Source organism: Salmo salar, chromosome ssa01 (assembly GCF_905237065.1).
Source record: "Salmo salar chromosome ssa01, Ssal_v3.1, whole genome shotgun sequence".
Classification (NCBI taxonomy): Eukaryota; Metazoa; Chordata; class Actinopteri; order Salmoniformes; family Salmonidae; genus Salmo; species Salmo salar.
In genome coordinates, this window is record NC_059442.1 from 118,531,497 (window position 1) to 118,557,499 (window position 26,003).

General features: G+C 43.1%; 1 protein-coding gene across 1 annotated transcript in view; it reads left to right on the plus strand.

Moving 5' to 3' along the window:
• ryr2a (ryanodine receptor 2a (cardiac)) overlaps positions 1–26,003 on the plus strand; it is an 812,428-nt gene that overhangs the window by 461,263 nt on the left and 325,162 nt on the right. Inside the window, exons 31-40 of the mRNA XM_045687844.1 lie at positions 194–306; positions 1,122–1,236; positions 1,997–2,157; positions 4,230–4,389; positions 8,407–8,493; positions 10,557–10,783; positions 11,797–12,021; positions 14,114–14,693; positions 18,517–18,717; positions 21,377–21,482. Coding sequence (XP_045543800.1) covers positions 194–306; positions 1,122–1,236; positions 1,997–2,157; positions 4,230–4,389; positions 8,407–8,493; positions 10,557–10,783; positions 11,797–12,021; positions 14,114–14,693; positions 18,517–18,717; positions 21,377–21,482 — 1,975 coding nt within the window. The remainder of the gene's footprint in view (positions 1–193; positions 307–1,121; positions 1,237–1,996; positions 2,158–4,229; positions 4,390–8,406; positions 8,494–10,556; positions 10,784–11,796; positions 12,022–14,113; positions 14,694–18,516; positions 18,718–21,376; positions 21,483–26,003) is intronic.

Genomic DNA, 26,003 nt, shown 5'->3' on the forward strand with positions numbered 1-26,003 from the left:
TCTGTCTCCGTCTCCTTCTGTCTCCTTCTGTCTCCTTCTCCCCCCGTTTGCTCCATATTTTCTCCTTCACAACCTCCAACCTCCTTCCCCCCTCTCTTAGGAGGAAAACGTGATTAATATCTAATATTCTAGCAATGTACCTTTTTGTAGTTGTAATGTTTCTATGTTCCAGTTTGTTTCCTCTTCTCCTCAGGTGTTGACGAAGTCTGCCCACTGCACCCTGGGCTCCAGCCTGGACAAGGAGAAGGACCAATTCAACAACCACAAAGACTACAACCAGGAGAAACCCTCCAAGTTAAAGCAGAGGTTTGTAGATTATAGTTAGGACCAGGGGGTTTCACCCCCCCGACAACACAGACCAGAGAAAACTCTGGGTCCTAATTATAGTCTATCACCTCCCTGCCCGTGTCCTTGGTCTCTCTGTAATACAGCTATGTAAACCATGCTGTACCAAACCTGTACAAGAGGAGTCTGCATTAGAGTCGAATGCAGGGACTCAATACCACTGCTATAGTTCAATAACATGTCTCAGCTATATTAACACCATATATATATATATATATACAGTGTTGAATTAAGCTCATATAGTCTGCATTAGGCTCCATCTCTTGCTGTCGGCAGGTTTGGGGTCAATTCCATTTCAATTCCAGTAAATTCAGGAAGCACAATTTATTTCCCATTCCATTTATCTCCCAATTCTTTTCAATTAGGATTTTTAAACATTTGGTTTATTTTCTGAATGGACTGGAATTTAAATGGAATTGACCCTAACCCTGGCTGTGTTCTGTTGTCTCTCTCTCTCACTCTGTCTCTCTGTCTCTTTCTCTCTCTCTCTCTGTCTCTCTCTCACTCTCACTCTCTCTTTCTTTCTCTCTCTCTCTCTTTCTTTCTCTCTCTCTCTTTCTCTCTGTCTCTCTGTCTCTCTCTCACTCTCTCTCGCTCTGTCTCTCTGTCTCTGTCTCTCTGTCTCTCTCTGTCTCTCTCTCTGTCTCTCTGTCTCTCTCTCTATCTGTCTCTCTCTCTGTCTCTCTCGCTGTCTCTCTCTGTGTCTCTGTATATTAGGTTCAGGTTGTTTTCAGAGTTGTAGTTATGTCTCTCTGTGTGTGTGTGTGTGTGTGTAGATTCATGTTGAAGAGGACCAAGCCAGAGTTTACCAGCAGTAACTCTTCAGCCCGTCTATCAGAGGAGGTGTTAGCTGATAGGGATGACTGTGACGTCTTCATGCAGACCTCCACTGTAAGAACTGTTTAACGCTATATAACCCTATTTAATGCTATATAACCATTTATAACTCTATTTAACACTTTATAACCTAATATAACCCTTTATAACCCTTTATAACTCTGTATAACCTGATATAACCCTATTCAACCCTATATAACCCCATATAACCCTATATAGCCCTTTATAACCCTATATAACCCTTTATAACCCTATATAACCCTTTATAGCCCAAATAACCCTTTATAACCTAATATAACCCTAAATAACCCTATATAACCTGATATAACCCTGAATAAACCTATATAACCTAATATAACCCTTTAAAACCCTTTAAAACCCTATATAACCCTATTTAACCCTATATAACCCTATATAACCCTTTATAACCTACTACAACCCTAAATAACCCTTTATAACCTAATGTAACCCTAAATAACCCTATATAACCTAATATAACCCTGAATAACCTGATATAACCCTATATAACCTAATATTACCCTATTTAACCCTTTATAACCTACTATAACCCTGAATAACCCTATATAACCGTTTATAACCTAGTATAACCCTATATAACCTAATATTACCCTATTTAACCCTATATAACGCTTTATAACCTACTATAACCGTAAATTACCCTATATAACCCGTTATAACCTAATATAACCCTAAATAACCTAAATAACCCTATATAACCCTTTATAACCTAATATAACCCTATATAACCCTTTATAACCTAATATAACCCTATATGTCCATGGTCTCTCCCCAGTACTACTACTCAGTGAGGATCTTCCCAGGTCAGGAGCCCAGCAGTGTGTGGGTTGGCTGGGTGACCTCTGACTTTCACCAGTACGACATGGCCTTCGACCTCGAAAAGGTCCGCACCGTCACCGTAACCCTGGGAGACGAGAAGGGCAAAGTTCACGAGAGGTCAGATATCTGGGGGGGATGGTCTTGGGGTCAAACTGAGGACACACGCATGCACGTCACACACAAACACACACACACACACAAACACACACACACACACACACACACACGGTCCTGTGGGTCAGACTCAATCAGAACTGATACTGAAATATCCTGCTAGTCAGACTCAATCAGAACTGATACTGAAATATCCTGCTAGTCAGACTCAATCAGAACTGATACTGAAATATCCTGCTAGTCAGACTCAATCAGATCTGATACTGAAATATCCTGCTAGTCAGACTCAATCAGAACTGATACTGAAATATCCTGCTAGTCAGACTCAATCAGATCTGATACCGAAATATCCTGCTAGTCAGACTCAATACGATCTGATACTGAAATATCCTGCTAGTCAGACTCAATCAGAACTGATACTGAAATATCCTGCTAGTCAGACTCAATCAGAACTGATACCGAAATATCCTGCTAGTCAGACTCAATCAGATCTGATACTGAAATATCCTGCTAGTCAGACTCAATCAGAACTGATACTGAAATATCCTGCTAGTCAGACTCAATCAGATCTGATACTGAAATATCCTGCTAGTCAGACTCAATCAGAACTGATACTGAAATATCCTGCTAGTCAGACTCAATCAGATCTGATACTGAAATATGCTGCTAGTCAGACTCAATCAGAACTGATACTGAAATATCCTGCTAGTCAGACTCAATCAGATCTGATACTGAAATATCCTGCTAGTCAGACTCAATCAGAACTGATACTGAAATATCCTGCTGGTCAGACTAAATCAGAACTGATACTGAAATATCCTGCTAGTCAGACTCAATCAGATCTGATACGGAAATATCCTGCTAGTCAGCCTCAATCAGAACTGATACTGAAATATCCTGCTAGTCAGACTCAATCAGATCTGATACTGAAATATCCTGCTAGTCAGACTCAATCAGAACTGATACTGAAATATCCTGCTAGTCAGACTCAATCAGATCTGATACTGAAATATCCTGCTAGTCAGACTCAATCAGAACTGATACTGAAATATCCTGCTAGTCAGACTCAATCAGATCTCATACTGAAATATCCTGCTAGTCAGCCTCAATCAGAACTGATACTGAAATATCCTGCTAGTCAGACTCAATCAGATCTGATACTGAAATATCCTGCTTGTCAGACTCAATCAGAACTGATACTGAAATATCCTGCTAGTCAGACTCATTGTAACCTATGCTTGTTGTGATGTGGTTGTAATATTTTGAATTTCACATATCAAATGTTTCTTCTTTTATGGTTGTGTTTGTACTGTAAAAAGATGATTGTGAAATGTCTCTGTCTCTGTCTATAGCATCAAGCATAGTAACTACTGTCTCTGTCTATAGCATCAAGCGTAGTAACTACTGTCTCTGTCTATAGCATCAAGCGTAGTAACTACTGTCTCTGTCTATAGCATCAAGCGTAGTAACTACTGTCTCTGTCTATAGCATCAAGCGTAGTAACTACTGTCTCTGTCTATAGCATCAAGCGTAGTAACTACTGTCTCTGTCTCTTATAGCATCAAGCGTAGTAACTACTGTCTCTGTCTCATAGCATCAAGCGTAGTAACTACTGTCTGTGTCTCTTATAGCATCAAGCGTAGTAACTACTGTCTCTGTCTATAGCATCAAGCGTAGTAACTACTGTCTCTGTCTATAGCATCAAGCGTAGTAACTACTGTCTCTGTCTCTTATAGCATCACGCATAGTAACTACTGTCTCTGTCTCTGTCTCTTATAGCATCAAGCGTAGTAACTACTGTCTCTGTCTCTTATAGCATCAAGCGTAGTAACTACTGTCTCTGTCTCTGTCTCTTATAGCATCAAGCGTAGTAACTACTGTCTCTGTCTCTTATAGCATCAAGCGTAGTAACTACTGTCTCTGTCTCATAGCATCAAGCGTAGTAACTACTGTCTCTGTCTCTTATAGCATCAAGCGTAGTAACTACTGTCTCTGTCTCATAGCATCAAGCGTAGTAACTACTGTCTCTGTCTCATAGCATCAAGCGTAGTAACTACCGTCTCTGTCTCTTATAGCATCAAGCGTAGTAACTGCTACATGGTGTGGGCTGGAGAGTGTACGAGTCCTGGTCAGGGCCGGAACAACAACGGTTTGGAGATTGGATGTCTGGTGGACACGGTTAACGGACTGCTAACCTTCACTGCCAACGGGAAGGAGCTCAGCACATACTACCAGGTGGAGATATAGTGCTGTTACCACATCAGTCTTACTTCCTATTGCTAGATTTACATGTTAATCATTTAGCAGACGCTCTGATTCAGAGTCACTTACATTTAGTGAGTCATTTAGCAGACACTCTGAATCAGAGTCACTTACAGTTAGTGAGTCATATAGCAGATGCTCTGATCCAGAGTCGCTTACAGTTAGTGAGTCATTTAGCAGACTCTCTGATTCAGGGTCACTTACAGTTAGTGAGTCATTTAGCATACGCTCTGATTCAGAGTCACTTACAGTTAGTGAGTCATTTAGCAGACTCTCTGATTCAGAGTCACTTACATTTAGTGAGTCATTTAGCAGACACTCTGAATCAGAGTCACTTACAGTTAGTGAGTCATATAGCAGATGCTCTGATCCAGAGTCGCTTACAGTTAGTGAGTCATTTAGCAGACTCTCTGATTCAGGGTCACTTACAGTTAGTGAGTCATTTAGCATACGCTCTGATTCAGAGTCACTTACAGTTAGTGAGTCATTTAGCAGACTCTCTGATTCAGGCTCACTTACAGTTAGTGAGTCATTTAGCAGACACTTTGAATCAGAGTCACTTACAGTTAGTGAGTCATTTAGCAGATGCTCTGATCCAGAGGCGCTTACAGTTAGTGAGTCATTTAGCAGACTCTCTGATTCAGGGTCACTTACAGTTAGTGAGTCATTTAGCATACGCTCTGATTCAGAGTCACTTACAGTTAGTGAGTCATTTAGCAGACTCTCTGATTCAGGCTCACTTACAGTTAGTGAGTCATTTAGCAGACGCTCTGATTCAGAGTCACTTACAGTTAGTGAGTCATTTAGCAGACGATCTGATCCAGAGTCACTTACAGTTAGTGAGTCATTTAGCAGACGCTCTGATTCAGAGTCACTTACAGTTCGTGAGTCATTTAGCAGACGCTCTGATTCAGAGTCACTTACAGTTCGTGAGTCATTTAGCAATCACTCTGATCCAGAGTCACTTACAGTTAGTGAGTCATTTAGCAGACGCTCTGATTCAGAGTCACTAACAGTTAGTGAGTCATTTAGGAGACACTCTGATTCAGAGTCACTAACAGTTAGTGAGTCATTTAGCAGACACTCTGATTCAGAGTCACTTACCGTTAGTGAGTCATTTAGCAGACACTCTGATTCAGAGTCACTTACAGTTAGTGAGTCATTTAGCAGACGCTCTGATCCAGAGTCACTTACAGTTAGTGAGTCATTTAGCAGACTCTCTGATTCAGAGTCACTTACAGTTAGTGAGTCATTTAACAGACGCTCTGATTCAGAGCCACTTACAGTTAGTGAGTCATTTAGCAGACGCTCTGATTCAGAGTCACTTACAGTTAGTGAGTCATTTAGCAGACGCTCTGATTCAGAGTCACTTACAGTTAGTGAGTCATTTAGCAGACGCTCTGATTCAGAGTCACTTACAGTTAGTGAGTCATTTAACAGACGCTCTGATTCAGAGCCACTTACAGTTAGTGAGTCATTTAGCAGACGCTCTGATTCAGAGTCACTTACAGTTAGTGAGTCATTTAGCAGACACTCTGATTCAGAGTCACTTACAGTTAGTGAGTCATTTAGCAGACGCTCTGATTCAGAGTCACATACAGTTAGTGAGTCATTTAGCAGACTCTCTGTTGAACAAATCAAAAATATATTTTATATTTGAGATTCATCAAAGTAGCCACCCTTTGTCTTGATGACAGCTTTACACACTCTCTCCGCTGAGCAGCAGATTTTTATCAACCTTCCGAAGTTATCAGAATTGTGTATTCTCAGTAGTATCAGTAGTAGTAGTAGTAGTAGTAGTAGTTGTAATGATGTTAGCAGTAGTATTAGTAGTAGTAGTATCAGTAGTAGTAGTAGTATCAGTAGTAGTAGTAGTAGTAGTAGTAATAATGATGTTAGCAGTAGTATTAGTAGTAGTATTATCAGTAGTAGTAGTATCAGTAGTAGTAGTAGTAGTAGTAGTAGTAGTAGTAATGATGTTAGCAGTAGTAGTAGTAGTAGTATCAGTAGTAGTAGTAGTAGTAGTAATGATGTTAGCAGTAGTATTAGTAGTAGTAGTATCAGTAGTAGTAGTAGTCGTAGTAGTAATGATGTTAGAAGTAGCATTAGTAGTAGTAGTAGTAGTAGTAGTGGTAGTAATGTTGTTAGCAGTAGTATTATTAGTAGTAGTAGTGGTAGTAGTATCAGTAGTAGTAGTAGTAGTAGTAATGATATTAGCAGTAGTATTAGTAGTAGTAGCAGTAGTAGCAGTAGTAGTAGTAGTATCAGTAGTAGTAGTAGTAGTATCAGTAGTAGTAGTAGTATCAGTAGTAGTAGTATCAGTAGTAGTAGTAGTAGTAGTAGTATCAGTAGTAGTAGTATCAGTAGTAGTAGTAGTAGTAGTAGTATCAGTAGTTGTAGTAGTAGTAATGATGTTAGCAGTAGTATTAGTAGTAGTAGTATCAGTAGTAGTAGTATCAGTAGTAGTAGTATCAGTAGTAGTAGTAGCAGTAGTAGCAGTAGTAGTAGTAGTATCAGTAGTAGTAGTATCAGTAGTAGTAGTAGTAGTAGTATCAGTAGTAGTAGTAGTAGTAGTATCAGTAGTAGTAGTAGTATCAGTAGTAGTAGTATCAGTAGTAGTAGTAGTAGTAGTATCAGTAGTAGTAGTAGTAGTAGTATCAGTAGTAATAGCAGTAGTATCAGTAGTAGTAGTAGTAATAGTAGTAGTAGTAGTAGTAGTATCAGTAGCAGTAGTATCAGTAGTAGTAGTAGCAGCAGTAGTAGCAGTAGTAGTAGTAGTAGTAGTAGTTACAATAGTAGTAGTAGCAGTAGTTGTAAAAGCAGCAGTAGTTGTAGTAGTAGTAGTAGTAGTAGTAGTAGTAGTAGAGATAAAGATAGTAGTAGTAGTAGTAGTAATAGTAGTAGTAGTAGTATCAGTATTAGTAGTAGTATCAGTAGTAGTAGTAGTAGTAGTAGAGATAAAGATAGTAGTAGTAGTAGTAGTAATAGTAGTAGTAGTAGTATCAGTATTAGTAGTAGTATCAGTAGTAGTAGTAGTAGTAGTAGTAGTAGAGATAAAGACAGTAGTAGTAGTAGTAGTAGTAGTATCAGTAGTAGTAGTAGTAGTAGTAGTATCAGTAGTAGTAGCAGTAGTATCAGTAGTAGTAGTAGTAGTGTCACTAATAGTAGTAGTAGTAGTAGTATCAGTAGCAGTAGTATCAGTAGTAGTAGTAGCAGCTGTAGTAGCAGTAGTAGTAGTAGTAGTAGTTACAATAGTAGTAGTAGCAGTAGTTACAATAGTAGTAGTAGCAGTAGTTGTAAAAGCAGCAGTAGTTGTAGTAGAGACAGTAGTAGTAGTAGTAGTAGTAGTAGAGATAAAGATAGTAGTAGTAGTAATAGTAGTAGTAGTAGTATCAGTAGTAGTAGTAGTAGTAGTAGTAGTAGTAGAGATAAAGACAGTAGTAGTAGTAGTAGTAGTAGTAGTAGTAGTAATAGTATTAGTAGTAGTATCAGTATTAGTAGTAGTATCAGTAGTAGTAGTAGAGATAAAGATAGTTGAAGTAGTAGTAGTAGTAGTATCAGTAGTAGTAGTAGTAGTAGTATTATCAGTATTATTATTATTATTAGTAGTAGTAGTATCAGTATTATTATTAGTAGTAGTAGTATCAGTAGTAGTAGTATCAGTATTATTATTATTAGTAGTATCAGTAGTAGTAGTAGTAGTAGTAGTAGTAGTAGTAGTATCAGTAGTAGTATCAGTAGTAGTAGTATATATGTCTACCTGAAAGTTTGGGGGAAAAAGGATACATTTGTTTTATTTTTTATTTCCAACCCCCAAAGTGCACCTCTTCTGTAGAATGACCCATATAGTGCACTATGGGCCCTGGTCTAAAGTAGTGCACTATATATGGAATAGGGCTCTGGTCAAAAGTAGTGCACTACATAGTGAATAGGGTGTCATTTGTCCATATCCTGTGTATTAATAGCTGTGTCTCTGTGTTCTCTCTGCAGGTTGAGCCCAGTACCAAGCTGTTCCCTGCTGTGTTCGCTCAGGCCACCAGCCCCAGCATCTTTCAGTTTGAACTAGGAAGCATTAAGGTGAGCGGGAGGGAGAACGGGACACACTATACTGCTCTGTACTGACAGAATGGAGCGGGCAGCTACAAATAGGCCAAGCCTCAGATATGGGCTGCCTGGAAAAGTCAACGTGGAGCTGTCTCTCCACTGGCTGTGGAAGGTTATGAGGTTGTCTCTCTGTAGGCCTCTGAATGGCTTTCTTTGGTCGGTGCAACACTGATGAGACCTTCACATACCTGTCTCAGCATCAGATCAGGTTCTTCTAAAAAACGATACACTAAGGAAAGATCCCCCACAAAGCTCCTCTCTCTGTGGGACTCTACAGACTTCTACAGTAGCTCCAGGACTCTGATTTGTACAGTAGCTCCAGGACTCTGATCTCTACAGTAGCTCCAGGACTCTGTTCTCTACAGTAGCTCCAGGACTCTGATCTCTACAGTAGCTCCGGGACTCTGATCTCTACAGTAGCTCCAGGACTCTGACCTCTACTGTAGCTCCAGGACTCTGAACTCTACAGTAGATCCAGGACTCTGACCTCTACAGTAGCTCCAGGACTCGGATCTCTACAGTAGCTCCAGGACTCTGACCTCTACAGTAGCTCCAGGACTCTGACCTCTACAGTAGCTCCAGGATTGACCTCTACAGTAGCTCCGGGACTCTGACCTCTACAGTAGCTCCAGGACTCTGATCTCTACAGTAGCTCCATGACTCTGTTCTCTACAGTAGCTCCAGGACTCTGACCTCTACAGTAGCTCCGGGACTCTGACCTCTACAGTAGTTCCGGGACTCTGACCTCTACAGTAGCTCCGGGACTCTGACCTCTACAGTAGCTCCGGGACTCTGACCTCTACAGTAGCTCCGGGACTCTGACCTCTACAGTAGCTCCTGGACTCTGACCTCTACAGTAGCTCCAGGACTCTGACCTCTACAGTAGCTCCAGGACTCTGACCTCTACAGTAGGTCCAGGACTGTAAAGCCTGTTGTATGTTTCAATCCAAGTATTTACCCTCCCAGAACCTAACCCTAACCCTGTCTGTTTCTATGTCTCTAGAACCCTCCCAGAACCTAACCCTGTCTGTTTCTATGTCTCTAGAACCCTCCCAGATCCTAACCCTGTCTGTTTCTATGTCTCTAGAACCCTCCCAGAACCTAACCCTAACCCTGTCTGTTTCTATGTCTCTAGAACCCTCCCAGATCCTAACCCTGTCTGTTTCTATGTCTCTAGAACCCTCCCAGAACCTAACCCTAACCCTGTCTGTTTCTATGTCTCTAGAACCCTCCCAGAACCTAACCCTGTCTGTTTCTATGTCTCAGAACCCTCCCAGAACCTAACCCTAACCCTGTCTGTTTCTATGTCTCTAGAACCCTCCCAGAACCTAACCCTGTCTGTTTCTATGTCTCTAGAACCCTCCCAGAACCTAACCCTAACCCTGTCTGTTTCTATGTCTCTAGAACCCTCCCAGAACCTAACCCTAACCCTGTCTGTTTCTATGTCTCTAGAACCCTCCGAGATCCTAACCCTGTCTGTTTCTATGTCTCTAGAACGTCATGCCCCTGTCAGCGGGACTGTTTAAGAGGGAGAGGAGGAAGCCTGTCCCCTCCCAGAACCTAACCCTGTCTGTTTCTGTGTCTCTAGAACCCTCCCAGAACCTAACCCTGTCTGTTTCTGTGTCTCTAGAACCCTCCCAGAACCTAACCCTGTCTGTTTCTATGTCTCTAGAACCCTCCCAGAACCTAACCCTGTCTGTTTCTGTGTCTCTATAACCCTCCCAGAACCTAACCCTGTCTGTTTCTATGTCTCTAGAACCCTCCCAGAACCTAACCCTGTCTGTTTCTATGTCTCTAGAACCCTCCCAGATCCTAACCCTGTCTGTTTCTATGTCTCTAGAACCCTCCCAGAACCTAACCCTAACCATGTCTGTTTCTATGTCTCTAGAACCCTCCCAGAACCTAACCCTAACCCTGTCTGTTTCTATGTCTCTAGAATGTCATGACCCTGTCAGCGGGACTGTTTAAGAGCGAGAGGACGAACGCCTGTCCCCTCCCCTCCCAGAACCTAACCCTGTCTGTTTCTATGTCTCTAGAACGTCATGCCCCTGTCAGCGGGACTGTTTAAGAGCGAAAGGACAAACGCCTGTCCCCAGTGTCCTCCCAGGCTGCATGTCCAGTTCCTGACCCCTGTGCTGTGGAGCAGGGTACCCAACCACTTCCTGAAGGTGGACGTATCCCGAGTCAACGACCGCCACGGCTGGCTGGTCACCTGCTCTGAACCGCTCCAGTTCATGTCCCTGCATATACCTGAGGAGAACAGGTGATGACCCTGCCCTGCGCCACTCGTCAGGAGTGAGGAAGGGCCTAAATATAGTACAACAATATCTGTCCAACATTTTTTATTAGCTATAGATTTTTTATTTTATTTTATTAGAAATGAGTGCAGCGGTTAACGATAGCAGAAAAGGTGAATGATATCAGAAAAGGTGAACGATAAGCAGAAAAGGTGAATGATAATCAGAAAAGGTGAATGATAGCAGAAAAGGTGAATGATAGCAGAAAAGGTGAACGATAGCAGAAAAGGTGAACGATAATCAGAAAAGGTGAACGATAGCAGAAAAGGTGAACGATAATCGGAAAAGGTGAACGATGGCAGAAAAGGTGAACGATAGCCGAAAAGGTGAATGATAGCAGAAAAGGTGAACGATAATCAGAAAAGGGGAACGATAGCAGAAAAGGGGAACGATGGCAGGAAAGGGGGACGATGGCAGGAAAGGGGAATGATGGCAGGAAAGGTGAATGATATCAGAAAAGGTGAACGATAGCAGAAAAGGTGAATGATAATCAGAAAAGGTGAACGATGGCAGAAAAGGTGAACTATAGCAGAAAAGGTGAATGATTATGAGAAAAGGGGAACGATGGCAGGAAAGAGGAACGATGGCAGGAAAGGGGAACGATGGCAGGAAAGGGGAATGATAGCAGAAAAGGGGAACGATAGCTGAACGTAATGTATGAGAAGCAATAAAATGTTGTTGCAATCAGAAAGTTCCTCACTAAGCTGAATGTCAGTTTAACCTTCTGTGTCCCCCTCCTCCTCTTCCTCCTCCTCCTCTACCTCTCCCCCTCCTCCTCTACCTCCTCTTCATCCTCTCTCCTCATCTTCCTCCTCTTCCTCCTCCCCCTTGTCATCTTCCTTCCCCTCCTCTCTCTTCCTCCTCCCCTTCTCCTCCTCTTCCTCTTCCTCCTCTGTCCTCATCTTCCTCCTCCCCCTTGTCATCTTCCTTCCCCTCCTCCTTCCTCTTCCTCTCTCCTCCTCCTCCTCCTCCTCCCCAGGTCAGTTGATATCCTGGAGTTGACTGAGCAGAAGGATCTGTTGAAGTTTCACTACCATACTCTGAGGTTGTACTCTGCCGTGTGCGCTCTGGGGAACAACCGTGTGGCCCACGCCCTCTGCTCCCACGCCGACGAGGCACAGCTGCTCTATGCCATAGAGAACAAGTACATGCCTGGTCTCCTCAGGACTGGATACTATGACCTGCTCATAGACATCCACCTCAGGTAGCTAGCTACGACCTGCTCATAGACATCCACCTCAGGTAGCTAGCTACGACCTGCTCATAGACATCCACCTCAGGTAGCTAGCTACGACCTGCTCATAGACATCCACTTCAGGTAGCTAGCTACGACCTGCTCATAGACATCCTCCTCAGGTAGCTAGCTACGACCTGCTCATAGACATCCACCTCAGGTAGGTGGATACGACCTGCTAATAGACATCCACCTCAGGTAGCTAGCTACGACCTGCTCATAGACATCCACCTCAGGTAGGTGGCTACGACCTGCTCATAGACATCCACCTCAGGTAGCTAGCTATGACCTGCTCATAGACATCCTCCTCAGGACTGGATACTACGACCTGCTCATAGACATCCACCTCAGGCAGCTAGCTATGACCTGCTCATAGACATCCACCTCAGGTAGGTGGCTACGACCTGCTCAAAGACATCCACCTCAGGTAGCTAGCTACGACCTGCTCATAGACGTCCACCTCAGGTAGCTAGCTACGACCTGCTCATAGACATCCACCTCAGGTAGCTAGCTACGACCTGCTCATAGACATCCACCTCAGGTAGGTAGCTACGACCTGCTCATAGACATCCTCCTCAGGTAGCTAGCTACGACCTGCTCATAGACATCCACCTCAGGTAGCTAGCTACGACCTGCTCATAGACATCCACCTCAGGTAGGTAGCTACGACCTGCTCATAGACATCCACCTCAGGTAGCTAGCTACGACCTGCTCATAGACATCCACCTCAGGTAGCTAGCTACGACCTGCTCATAGACATCCACCTCAGGTAGCTAGCTACGACCTGCTCATAGACATCCACCTCAGGTAGGTAGCTACGACCTGCTCATAGACATCCACCTCAGGTAGCTAGCTACGACCTGCTCATAGACATCCTCCTCAGGTAGCTAGCCCGCAGGTTAGAGAGGTGGGCCAGGAACCGGAATGTCGCTACTTTAAAACCTCTTAAGGATCCGCCCCTTTTAAAAATGGGTATGTCTAAAATGACATACCCAAATCTAACTGCCTGTAGCTTGGACCTGAAGCAAGGATTTGCACATTCTTGATACCATTTGAAAGGAAACACTTTGAAGTTTGTGGAAATGTGAAAGGAATGTAGGATAATATAACACAATAGATCTGGTAAAAGATAATACAAGATAATGTCAAGTTTTAGACTGATCCAATGAACCGTTCTATCAAGACTGCCCAAATGTGCCTAATTGGTTTATTAATACATTTTCAGGTTCATAACTGTGCACTTTCCTCAACCAATAGCATGGTATTATTTCACTGTAATAGCTACTGTAAATTGGACAGTGCAGTTAGATTAACAAGAATGTAAGCTTTCTGCCAAAATCAGATATGTCTATGTCCTGGGAAATGTTCTTGTTACTTACAACCTCATGCTAATCACATTAGCCTATGTTAGCTCAACCGTCCCGTGGGTGGGACACTGATTTGTAGAGATCCTTATTAAGTCCCGGTCGTGTCGATGAAAAAGTGGAGACTGAACTGGCTACAGGTGGGCTGCTGGCGTCAGATCTACCATTAGCACTGTGCCCTTGAGCAAGGCACTTAACCACCACAACGTTCTCTACATCCAGGAGCTCCTCTCATAGTGTAGGGAAAAAGGCAGAGGATTCATTCCAAACCCAAACAACTACTTCTTCCCCTACTGTATTTATTTATTTTGCTCCTTTGCACCCCATTCTTTCTATTTCTACTTTGCACTTTCTTCCACTACAAATCTACCAATCCAGTATTTTACTTGCTATATTGTATTTACTTTGCCACCATGGCCTTTTTTGCCTTTACCTCCCTTATCTCACCTCATTTGCTCACATTGTATATAGACTTATTTTTCTACTGTATTATTGACTGTATGTTTGTTTTACTCCATGTGTAACTCTGTGTTGTTGTATGTGTCGAACTGCTTTGCTTTATCTTGGCCAGGTCGCAGTTGCAAATGAGAACTTGTTCTCAACTTGCCTACCTGGTTAAATAAAGGTGAAATAAAATAAATAAATAAAAATAATTTTCTAACCAAATGGACAATAAACAGTTTTTCTTCTATTCTCAGTACCTATGCTACGGCACGTCTCATGATGAACAATGAATACATCGTCCCCATGACGGACGAGACCAAGTCCATCACTCTGTTCCCTGACGAAAAGAAGAAGCACGGCCTGCCAGGTATCGGCCTGAGCACCTCTCTCCGCCCCCGTATGCACTTCTCCTCCCCATCCTTCATCTGCAGCGGAGCCGACTGCTTCCAGTTCAGTCCTGAGTTCCCCCTGGATACCCTGAAGACCAAGACCATAGAGATGCTGACGGAGGCGGTGAGCGAAGGCAGTTTACACGTCAGAGATCCTATAGGGGGCAGCACTGAATTCCTGTTCGTACCTCTCATTAAGTTGTTCTATACTCTACTGATCATGGGAGTGTTCCACAACGGAGACCTGAAGAACATTCTACAGCTGATAGAACCCAGCGTGTTCTCGGAGGGAGGGGATGCGCCCGCGGACGCGCCAGCGGACACGCCCGAGAGTGATGTCACTAAGGGAGGGAGAGGCGGGGAGGGGCCTGGAGGAGAGGAGAGGACAGGGAAGGTGCCTAAAGGACTACTCCAGATGAAACTACCAGAGCCTGTCAAGCTGCAGGTAAGTAAGACACACTGGACATGATATTTGCAAATCAAATCAAATTGTATTTGTCACATGCGCCAAATACAACAGGTATAGACCTTACAGTGAAATGCTTTCTTACAAGCCCATAAACAACAATGCAGTTTTAAGAAAAATAAGTGTTAAGTAAAAAATAATTAAGGAGCAGCAGTAAAATAACAGTAGTGAGGCTATGTACAGGGGGCACCGGTTAGTCAAGTTAATCGAGGTAATATGTACATGTAGGTAGAGTTATAGTGACAATGCATAGATAATAACAGAGTAGCAGCGGCGCAACGGGTTTGGGGGGAACAATGCAAATACTCCGGGTAGCAATTTCACTAGATGTTCAGGAGTCTTATGGCTTGGGGGTAGAAGCTGTTTAGAAGCCTCTTGGACCTAGACTTGGCGCTCCGGTACCGCTTGCCGTGCGGTAGCAGAGAGAACATTATTTGACTCGTGTGGCTGGAGTCTTTGACATTTTTTAGGGCCTTCCTCTGACACCGCCTGGTATAGAGGTTCTGGATGGCAGGAAGCTTGGCACATTGATGTACTGGGCCGTTCGCACTACCCTCTGTAGTGCCTTGCGGTCGCAGGCTGAGCTGTTGCCATACTAGGCAGTGATGCAACCCGTCAGGATGCTCTCGATGTTGCAGCCGTAGAACCAGGCAGTGATATCATTCTGGTTCCATGTAGCAGAATTATTTCTATTTTCTTTCCCATAAATGTAACCTATCATAAGTCACTATCTGTCTAGTAAATATAACCTGTCATAAACCACTATCTGTCCAGTAAATATAACCTGTCATAAACCACTATCTGTCCAGTAAATGTAACCTGTCATAAACCACTATCTGTCCAGTAAATATAACCTGTCATAAACCACTATCTGTCCAGTAAATATAACCTGTCATAAACCACTATCTGTCCAGTAAATATAACCTGTCGTAAACCACTATCTTTCCAGTAAATATAACCTGTCGTAAACCACTATCTGTCCAGTAAATATAACCTGTCATAAACCACTATCTGTCCAGTAAATATAACCTGTCATAAACCACTATCTGTCCAGTAAATGTAACCTGTCAGAAGTCACTATCTGTCCAGTAAATGTAACCTGTCATAAGTCACTATCTGTCCAGTAAATATAACCTGTCATAAAGTCAAGGCCGACCTCCAGCAGGTGATTTTGATATTTCTATTATATCTTTTTATATACCTGTTGTATTTGGCGCTAGTGACAAAATACAAGTTGATTTGATCTTAAAGCAGGTACGTAAGTTAGACCGGTGGGCGAGTCTGCTGTCGACACAGCAGAATCATTTTGGAGGACCGCCTGCCTGCAGAGTACTCGTTGTTAACTGGACTGTGTCTCTCTAGATGTGCTGCCTGCAGAGTACTCATTGTTAACTGGACTGTGTTTCTCTAGACGTGCTGCCTGCAGAGTACTCGTTGTTAACTGGACTGTGTCTCTCTAGATGTGCTGCCTGCAGAGTACTCGTTGTTAACAGGACTGTGTCTCTCTAGATGTGCTGCCTGCAGAGTACTCGTTATTAACAGGACTGTGTCTCTAGATGTGCTGCCTGCAGAGTACTCGTTGTTAACCGGACTGTGTCTCTCTAGATGTGCTGCCTGCAGAGTACTCGTTGTTAACTGGAGTGTGTTTCTCTAGATGTGCTGCCTGCAGAGTACTCATTGTTAACCGGACTGTGTCTCTCTAGATGTGCTGCCTGCCAGCAGAGTACTCGTTGTTAACTGGACTGTGTTTCTCTAGATGTGCTGCCTGCCTGCAGAGTACTCGTTGTTAACCGGACTGTGTCTCTCTAGATGTGCTGCCTGCAGAGTACTCGTTCTTAACCGGACTGTGTCTCTCTAGATGTGCTGCCTGCAGAGTACTCGTTGTTAACTGGACTGTGTCTCTCTGGATGTGCTGCCTGCCTGCAGAGTACTCGTTGTTAACCGGACTGTGTCTCTCTAGATGTGCTGCCTGCAGAGTACTCGTTGTTAACCGGACTGTGTTTCTCTAGATGTGCTGCCTGCAGAGTACTCGTTGTTAACTGGACTGTGTCTCTCTAGATGTGCTGCCTGCAGAGTACTCGGTGTTAACTGGACTGTGTTTCTCTAGATGTGCTGCCTGCAGAGCACTCGTTGTTAACCGGACTGTGTCTCTCTAGATGTCCTGCCTGCAGAGTACTCGTTGCTAACTGGACTGTGTCTCTCTAGATGTGCTGCCTGCAGAGTACTCGTTGTTAACTGGACTGTGTCTCTCTAGATGTGCTGCCTGCCTGCAGAGTACTCGTTGTTAACTGGACTGTGTCTCTCTAGATGTGCTGCCTGCAGAGTACTCGTTGTTAACAGGACTGTGTCTCTCTAGATGTGCTGCCTGCAGAGTACTCGTTATTAACAGGACTGTGTCTCTAGATTCTGCTGCCTGCAGAGTACTCGTTGTTAACCGGACTGTGTCTCTCTAGATGTGCTGCCTGCAGAGTACTCGTTGTTAACTGGAGTGTGTTTCTCTAGATGTGCTGCCTGCAGAGTACTCGTTGTTAACCGGACTGTGTCTCTCTAGATGTGCTGCCTGCAGAGTACTCGTTCTTAACCGGACTGTGTCTCTCTAGATGTGCTGCCTGCAGAGTACTCGTTGTTAACTGGACTGTGTCTCTCTGGATGTGCTGCCTGCCTGCAGAGTACTCGTTGTTAACTGGACTGTGTCTCTCTAGATGTGCTGCCTGCAGAGTACTCGTTGTTAACCGGACTGTGTTTCTCTAGATGTGCTGCCTGCAGAGTACTCGTTGTTAACTGGACTGTGTCTCTCTAGATGTGCTGCCTGCAGAGTACTCGGTGTTAACTGGACTGTGTTTCTCTAGATGTGCTGCCTGCAGAGCACTCGTTGTTAACCGGACTGTGTCTCTCTAGATGTCCTGCCTGCAGAGTACTCGTTGCTAACTGGACTGTGTCTCTCTAGATGTGCTGCCTGCAGAGTACTCGTTGTTAACTGGACTGTATCTCTCTAGATGTGCTGCCTGCCTGCAGAGTACTCGTTGTTAACTGGACTGTGTTTCTCTAGATGTGCTGCCTGCAGAGTACTCGTTGTTAACTGGACTGTGTCTCTCTAGATGTGCTGCCTGTAGAGTACTCGTTGCTAACCGGACTGTGTCTCTCTAGATGTGCTGCCTGCAGAGTACTCGTTGCTAACTGGACTGTGTCTCTCTAGATGTGCTGCCTGCCTGCAGAGGACTCGTTGCTAACCGGACTGTGTTTCTCTAGATGTGCTGCCTGCAGAGTACTCGTTGTTAACTGGACTGTGTTTCTCTAGATGTGCTGCCTGCAGAGTACTCGTTGTTAACTGGACTGTGTCTCTCTAGATGTGCTGCCTGCAGAGTACTCGTTGCTAACTGGACTGTGTCTCTCTCTAGATGTGCTGCCTGCCTGCAGAGTACTCGTTGCTAACCGGACTGTGTTTCTCTAGATGTGCTGCCTGCAGAGTACTCATTGCTAACTGGACTGTGTCTCTCTAGATGTGCTGCCTGCCTTCAGAGTACTCGTTGTTAACCGGACTGTGTCTCTCTAGATGTGCTGCCTGCAGAGTACTCGTTGTTAACTGGACTGTGTTTCTCTAGATGTGCTGCCTGCAGAGTACTCGTTGTTAACTGGACTGTGTCTCTCTAGATGTGCTGCCTGCCTGCAGAGTACTCGTTGTTAACTGGACCCTGTCTCTCTAGATGTGCTGCCTGCAGAGTACTCGTTGTTAACTGGACTGTGTCTCTCTAGATGTGCTGCCTGCAGTGTACTCGTTGCTAACCGGACTGTGTCTCTCTAGATGTGCCACCTGCTCCAGTACCTGTGTGACTGTCAGGTGCGCCACCGTATCGAGGCGGTGGTGGGCTTCAGCGATGACTTCGTGGCTCGTCTCCAGGACAACCAGAGGTTCCGCTATAACGAGGTCATGCAGGCGCTCAACATGTCGGCTGCCCTGACTGCCAGGAAGACCAAAGAGTTCAGATCTCCTCCTCAGGAACAGGTAGATCAATCAATCAGTCAATCAGTGAATATCTTTATACTATGTTACATCTACAGTAAGGGAAAAAGTATTTGATCCCCTGCTGTTTTTGTACATTTGCCCACTGACAAAGAAACGATCAGTCTATAATTTTAATGGTAGGTTTATTTGAACAGTGAGAGACAGAATAACAACCAAAAAAATCTAAAAAAATGCATGTCAAAAATGTTATAAATTGATTTGCATTTTAATGAGGGAAATAAGTATTTGACCCCCTCTGCAAAACATGACTTAGTACTTGGTGGCAAAACCCTTGTTGGCAATCACAGAGGTCAGACGTTTCTTGTAGTTGGCCACCAGGTTTGCACACATCTCAGGAGGGATTTTGTCCCACTCCTCTTTGCAGATTTTCTCCAAGTCATTATTAAGGTTTCAAGGCTGACGTTTGGCAACTCGAACCTTCAGCTCCCTCCACAGATTTTCTATGGGATAAGGTCTGGAGACTGGCTAGGCCACTCCAGGACCTTAATGTGCTTCTTATTGAGCCACTCCTTTGTTGCCTTGGCCGTGTGTTTTGGGTCATTGTAATGAAGGAATACCCATCCACGACCCATTTTCAATGCCCTGGCTGAGGGAAGGAGGTTCTCACCCAAGATTTGACAGTACATGGCCCCGTCCATCGTCCCTTTGATGCGGTGAAGTTGTCATGTCCCCTTAGCAGAAAAACACCCCCAAAGCATAACGTTTCCACCTCCATGTTTGACGGTGGGGATGGTGTTCTTGGGGTCATAGGCAGCATTCCTCCTCCTCCAAACACGGCGAGTTGAGTTGATGCCAAAGAGCTCCATTTTGGTCTCATCTGACCACATCACTTTCACCCAGTTTGCCAATGAACATCTGAATAATTCTGAGGACAACTTCAGACGGGCATGTATATGTGCTTTCTGGAGCAGGGGGACCTTGCTGGCGTTGCAGGATTTCAGTCCTTCATGGTGTTGTGTGTTACCAATTGTTTTCTTGGTGACTATGGTCCCAGCTGCCTTGAGATCATTGACAATATCCTCCCGTGTAGTTCTGAGCTGATTCCTCACCGTTCTCATGATCATTGCAACTCCACGAGGTGAGATCTTGCATGGAGCCCCAGGCCGAGGGAGATTGACAGTTCTTTTGTTTCTTCCATTTGCGAATAATCGCACCAACTGTTGTCACCTTCTCACCAAGCTGCTTGGCGATGGTCTTGTAGCCCATTCCAGCGTTGTGTAGGTCTACAATCTTATCCCTGACATCCTTGGAGAGCTCTTTGGTCTTGGCCATGGTGGAGAGTTTGGAATCTGATTGATTGATGGCTTCTGTGGACAGGTGTCTTTTATACAGGTAACAAACTGAGATTAAGAGCACTCCCTTTAAGAGTGTGCTCCTAATCTCAGCTCGTTACCTGTATAAAAGACACCTGGGAGCCAGAAATCTTTCTGATTGAGAGGGGGTCAAATACTTACTTCCCTCATTAAAATGCAAATCAATTTATAACATTTTTGACATGCGTTTTTCTGGATTTTTTTGTTGTTATTCTGTCTCTCACTGTTCAAATAAACCTACCATTAAAATTATAGACTGATAATTTCTTTGTCAGTGGGTAAACGTACAAAATCAGCAGGGGATCAAATACTTTTGTCCCTCACTGTATTCACGTGTTATGTTCCCCACCGTTTCTGGGTCAAGTCTTGGTCTCACTTTATCTGGATTGTCCAGATGTTTCATCTATAGGTCTACAGATGGTCATACTATCAACAAACTATCTGTTGATAAGCACTGCCTGCTAAGGTTAGGGTTAGGATTAGGATTAGGATAGGGTTAGGATTAGAGTTAGTATTAGAATAAGCGTTATGGTAAGGGTTAAGTTTAGGTTTTGGATAAGGGTTAAGGTTAGGGTTTGGATAAGGGATAAGGGTTAAGTTTAGGGTTTGGATAAAGGTTAGGGTTTGGATAAGGGATAAGTTTAGGGTTTGGATAAGGGATAAGGGATAAGGGTTAAGTTTAGGGTTTGGATAAGGGTTAAGTTTAGGGTTTGGATAAGGGATAAGGGTTAAGGTTAGGGTTTGGATAGGGTTAAGTTTAGGGTTTGGATAAGGGTTAAGTTTAGGGTTTGGATAAGGGTTGAGGTTAGGATAAGGGTTAGGGTTAGGATAAAGGTTAGGGTTAGGGTTAAGATAAGGGTTAGGATTAGGGTTAGGGTTAGGGACCGTAAATTTTAATCCTAACCCTAACCCAACCCTAACCCTAACCCTAACCCAACCTAACCCCAACCCAACCCTAACCCAACCCAACCCTAACCCTAACCCTGACCCAACCCTAACCCTAACCCAACCCTAACCCAACCCAACCCTAACCCTAATCCAACCCTAACCCAACCACGAAATGAATACTAACCGATTAGGTCCGTGAGTTTGTTGAGCAGGTTGGTACCGATCAGGTCCGGGTTAGGGTTACTCCACAATACTAACCGATCAGGGCCGTGAGTTTGTTGAGCAGGTTGGTACTGATCAGGTCCCGGTTAGGGTTACTCCACAATACTAACCGATCAGGGCCATGAGTTTGTTGAGCAGGTTGGTACCGTTCAGGTCCGGGTTAGGGTTACTCCACAATATTAACCGTTCACCGTTCAGTGATGTTCTCCTTTCAGATCAACATGCTGCTGAGCTTTAAGGACGAGAAGGTGGACTGTCCGTGTCCAGAACACATCAGACAACAACTTGTAGACTTCCACGAGGACCTGATGACACACTGCGGTATGTCTGTTCCGATTTAGTTTCTTTACCCTAACCAGGCCAGCAAAGTACAGCTCGGCTTGGCTCCGATTTAGTTTCTTTACCCTAACCAGGCCAGCCAAGTACAGCTCGGCTCAGCTCCGATTTAGTGTTGTCGTGTCTTTGGCTATGCCGGATTAACCTCTATGGGCTAGGTGGGACGCTAGCGTGCCACCCGTGGTGCACTCCATCAACAGCAGGTGCATTTCAAGAGCGGCAAATTTGAATCCAAATAAATGTCAAAATTCTAATTTTTCAAACATACAACTATTTTACACCCTTTGAAAGATAAACATCTCCTTAATCTAACCACGTTTTACGATTTCAAAAAGGTTTTACGGCGAAAGCATAAATTTAGAGTATGTTAGGACAGTACATTTACAAGAGTTGTGTGTAATGTTTTGTCAAGTCAAAGACAGGGTCACCAAAACCATAAAACCAGCTAAAATGATGCACTAACCTTTTACAATCTCCATCAGATGACACTCCTAGGACATTATGTTAGACAATGCATGCATTTTTAGTTCTATCAAGTTCATATTTATATCCAAAAACAGCGTTTTACTATGGCATTGATGTTGAGGAAATCGTTTCCCTCCAATAACCGGCAGTCAAGTCAGCGTCACAAATTAAATAATTAAAATTAGAAAACATTGGTAAAATATTATATTGTCATTTAAAGAATTATAGATTTACATCTCTTGAACGCAATCAACTTGCCAGATTTAAAAATAACCTTACTGGGAAATCACACTTTGCAATAATCTGAGCACTGCGCCCAGAAAAATACGCGTTGCGATACAGACTAGACGTCATGTTGGGGAGATCTAAAATCGAAAATACTATGTAAATAATCCATTACCTTTGATTCTCTTCATCAGATGTCACTTCCAGGTATCACAGGTCCATAACGAATGTAGTTTTGTTCAAAAAAGCTCATCATTTATGTCCAAAAATCTCCGTCTCGTTAGCACATGATGTAAGCCAGCCGGACTTCTCGTCATGAACGAGGGGAAAAAATATATTTCCGTTCGTTCAAACATGTCAAACGTTGTATAGCATAAATCATTAGGGCCTTTTTAACCAGAACATGAATAATATTCAAGGTGGACGAATGCATACTCTTTTATAACGTATTGGAACGAGGGTACCCAACATGAACTCGCGCGCCAGGTGTCTAATGGGACATCATCGTTCCATGGCTCTTGTTCGGTCAGATCTCCCTCCAGAAGACTCAAAACATTTTGTAAAGGCTGGTGACATCTAGTGGAAGCAATAGGAAGTGCCAAAATATTCCTCAGCCCCTGTGTTTTTCAATGGGATAGGTTTAAAGGTAATACAACACATCAGGTATCCACTTCCTGTCAGAAAATGTCTCAGGGTTTTGCCTGCCAAATGAGTTCTGTTATACTCACAGACACCATTCAAACAGTTTTGGAAACTTTAGAGTGTTTTCTATCCATATATAATAAGTATATGCATATTCTAGTTACTGGGTAGGATTAGTAACCAGATTAAATCGGGTACATTTTTTTTATCCAGACGTGCAAATGCTGCCCCCTAGACCCAACAGGTTAAGGTATGTTCAACAATTTAATTTATTAAATTGAATGAGATGATAATCCATACAATCTCCATTGATTGGATATCATAAGTGTAAACAGTAGATCAAATGTTGGGAACACTCCCCACTATGGTACACTTCTTCCTTGGGCCGAAGCCACATGGGATTCCCGCTGGGGCGGGACTTCTGTCAGTACTGGATTACTGAATGGGTTTTGCAAAAACCAAATTTTACTGATTGATCAATTTTAATGATAAATAAAACCTGTATAGGCTATTTGGGATTTAAACTTTAATTAACCTGAGAGGTTTATTCATCTAGGTTAATGTGGAAAAAAGATTACAATGTCTCATTTAGAAAACTCATCAATTTGGATATTTTTTTAAAAGATCCACTTGAGAATGTAAATCTGGCAATTTCACTTATTAGTTCAATTGAATAAGACATCGATATCCGTCTGGATATCATGAGTAACGACTTGAGTGTCACCTGACTAATTATTCTTGAAGGAAAGTACTGGTGACTCTTCAGAGGTCCCTACTGGCACACACTGAAATCAAACGGAAGTACCCAGGGCGGGACTTTCGTACCGCAAGTCGGATGAATTACAATGTGGCACAAAACAAAATGGCTGTTTTCCCTTTTGTTAGCTTAGCATCTCGAGCAAGCTAATGCTACTTTATGCCTGAAAAATGCTCAACATAGGATTCCCTTGGCAAGGGAAAGGTTTTACTTATAACGTATTATGTTCAAACCCTTTTCTGCGATATTTGACGATGTTTTAACCGGAACTCGCGGCAAACAACAAAATGCACCGTGGTCTACTTGCATCGAAACGCGAGAGAGACAGAGAGATACTTATCGCTGGTCAAGCTAATCTCTCCTAAATTTCAATAGGCTGGCTCTTTGTCCTCGCTCGAGAAATTAATAATGACCTAGCCAACACGCGTCTGAAACACGCGAGGCCGAAATAGCCCAGCGTTTATCAGCCATCATACATACATGTATAGTTTATGCTACCCACTGACTACGTCAGAGCACAACACGGAGGCGATTCTCCGGAACACACACGCACCAATAATTCCGGTCTACAATTCCCATAATGTAATCATAAACTTGGTATATTATGTAATCTGCTTTTCAATTTTATATATGCTGAATCAAAATGAAAGCGTCATCCTATTTTAGATTCCTCACACGGGGCACCAATATGTCGTGTCTTTGGCTATGCCGGATTAAGTGATATGACATGCTAACCTATAAAATGATTTCTCTGTAATTAATATTACCTGATTAAGCTAATCATGTAAATGTAATTAACCTGTTATGGCTAGGGGGCAGTATTTTGACGGCTGGATAAAAAACGTACCCGATTTAATCTGGTTACTACTCCTGCCCAGTAACTAGAATATGCATATAATTATTGGCTTTGGATAGAAAACACTCCAAAGTTTCTAAAACTGTTTGAATGGTGTCTGTGAGTATAACAGAACTCAAATGGCAGGTCAAAACCTGAGAGATTCCTTTATAGGAAGTGGCCTGTCTGACCATTTCTTGAACTTCTTTGCCATCTCTATCTTTTACAAAGGATCTCTGCTCTAACGTGACACTTCCTACGTCTTCCATGGGCGCTCAGAGCCCGGGAAAAACCTGAATGTCGTCATCCCAGCCCCAGGCTGAAACACATTATCGCCTTTCTCAATTGGCCGATCAAGGGACTGTGGGCTTAGGCGCGTGCCCTGGCCGCCCCCGTCTTTGTGATTTTTCCTCTGTTTGCTGAAAAGGAGATTCCCGGTCGGAATATTATTGCTTTTTTACGAGATAAATTGCATAAAAATTGATTTTAAACAGCGGTTGACATGCTTCGAAGTACGGTAATGGAATATTTAAAAATGTTTTGTCACGAATTGCGCCATGCGCGCGACCCTGATTTACCATTTCGGATAGTGTCTGGGACGCACGAACAAAACGCCGCTATTTGGATATAACAATGGATTATTTTGGACCAAACCAACATTTGTTATTGAAGTAGCAGTCCTGGGAGTGCATTCTGACGAAGACAACAAAAGGTAATCAAACTTTTATAATAGTAAATCTGATTTTGGTGAAGGCTAAACTTGCCGGGTGTCTAAATAGCTAGCCCGTGATGGCTGGGCTATGTACTTAGAATATTGCAAAATGTGCTTTCACCAAAAAGCTATTTTAAAATCGGACATATCGAGTGCATAGAGGAGTTCTGTATCTATAATTCTTAAAATAATTGTTATGCTTTTTGTGAACGTTTATCGTGAGTAATTTAGTAAATTGTTAGTAAATTCCCCGGAAGTTTGCGGGGGGTATGCTAGTTCTGAACGTCACATGCTAATGTAAAAAGCTGTTTTTTGATATAAATATGAACTTGATTGAACAAAACATGCATGTATTGTATAACATAATGTCCTAGGTGTGTCATCTGATGAAGATCATCAAAGGTTAGTGCTGCATTTAGCTGTCTTCTGGGTTTTTGTGACATTATATGCTAGCTTGAAAAATGGGTGTCTGATTATTTCTGGCTTGGTACTCTGCTGAAATAATCTAATGTTGTGCTTTCGCTGTAAAGCCTTTTTGAAATCGGCCAGTGTGGTTAGATAAAGGAGAGTCTTGTCTTTAAAATGCTGTGAAATAGTCATATGTTTGAAAAATTGAAGTGTTGTATTTTTGAGGAATTTGTAATTCGCGCCACGCCTATCATTGGATATTGGAGCAGGTGTTCCGCTAGCGGAACGTCTAGATGTAAGAGGTTAACTAGAAAGTCGGGGCACCACGGAAGAACGTTTATAGAGCCGTTATCTTCCGAATGAACTCTTAAAATACTTTGTAATATTTTACATCGATAGCAGTCAATATTAACCCTTTCACACGTACCATCACACGGGGTGTGATCGTTCTACAGTGGTCCC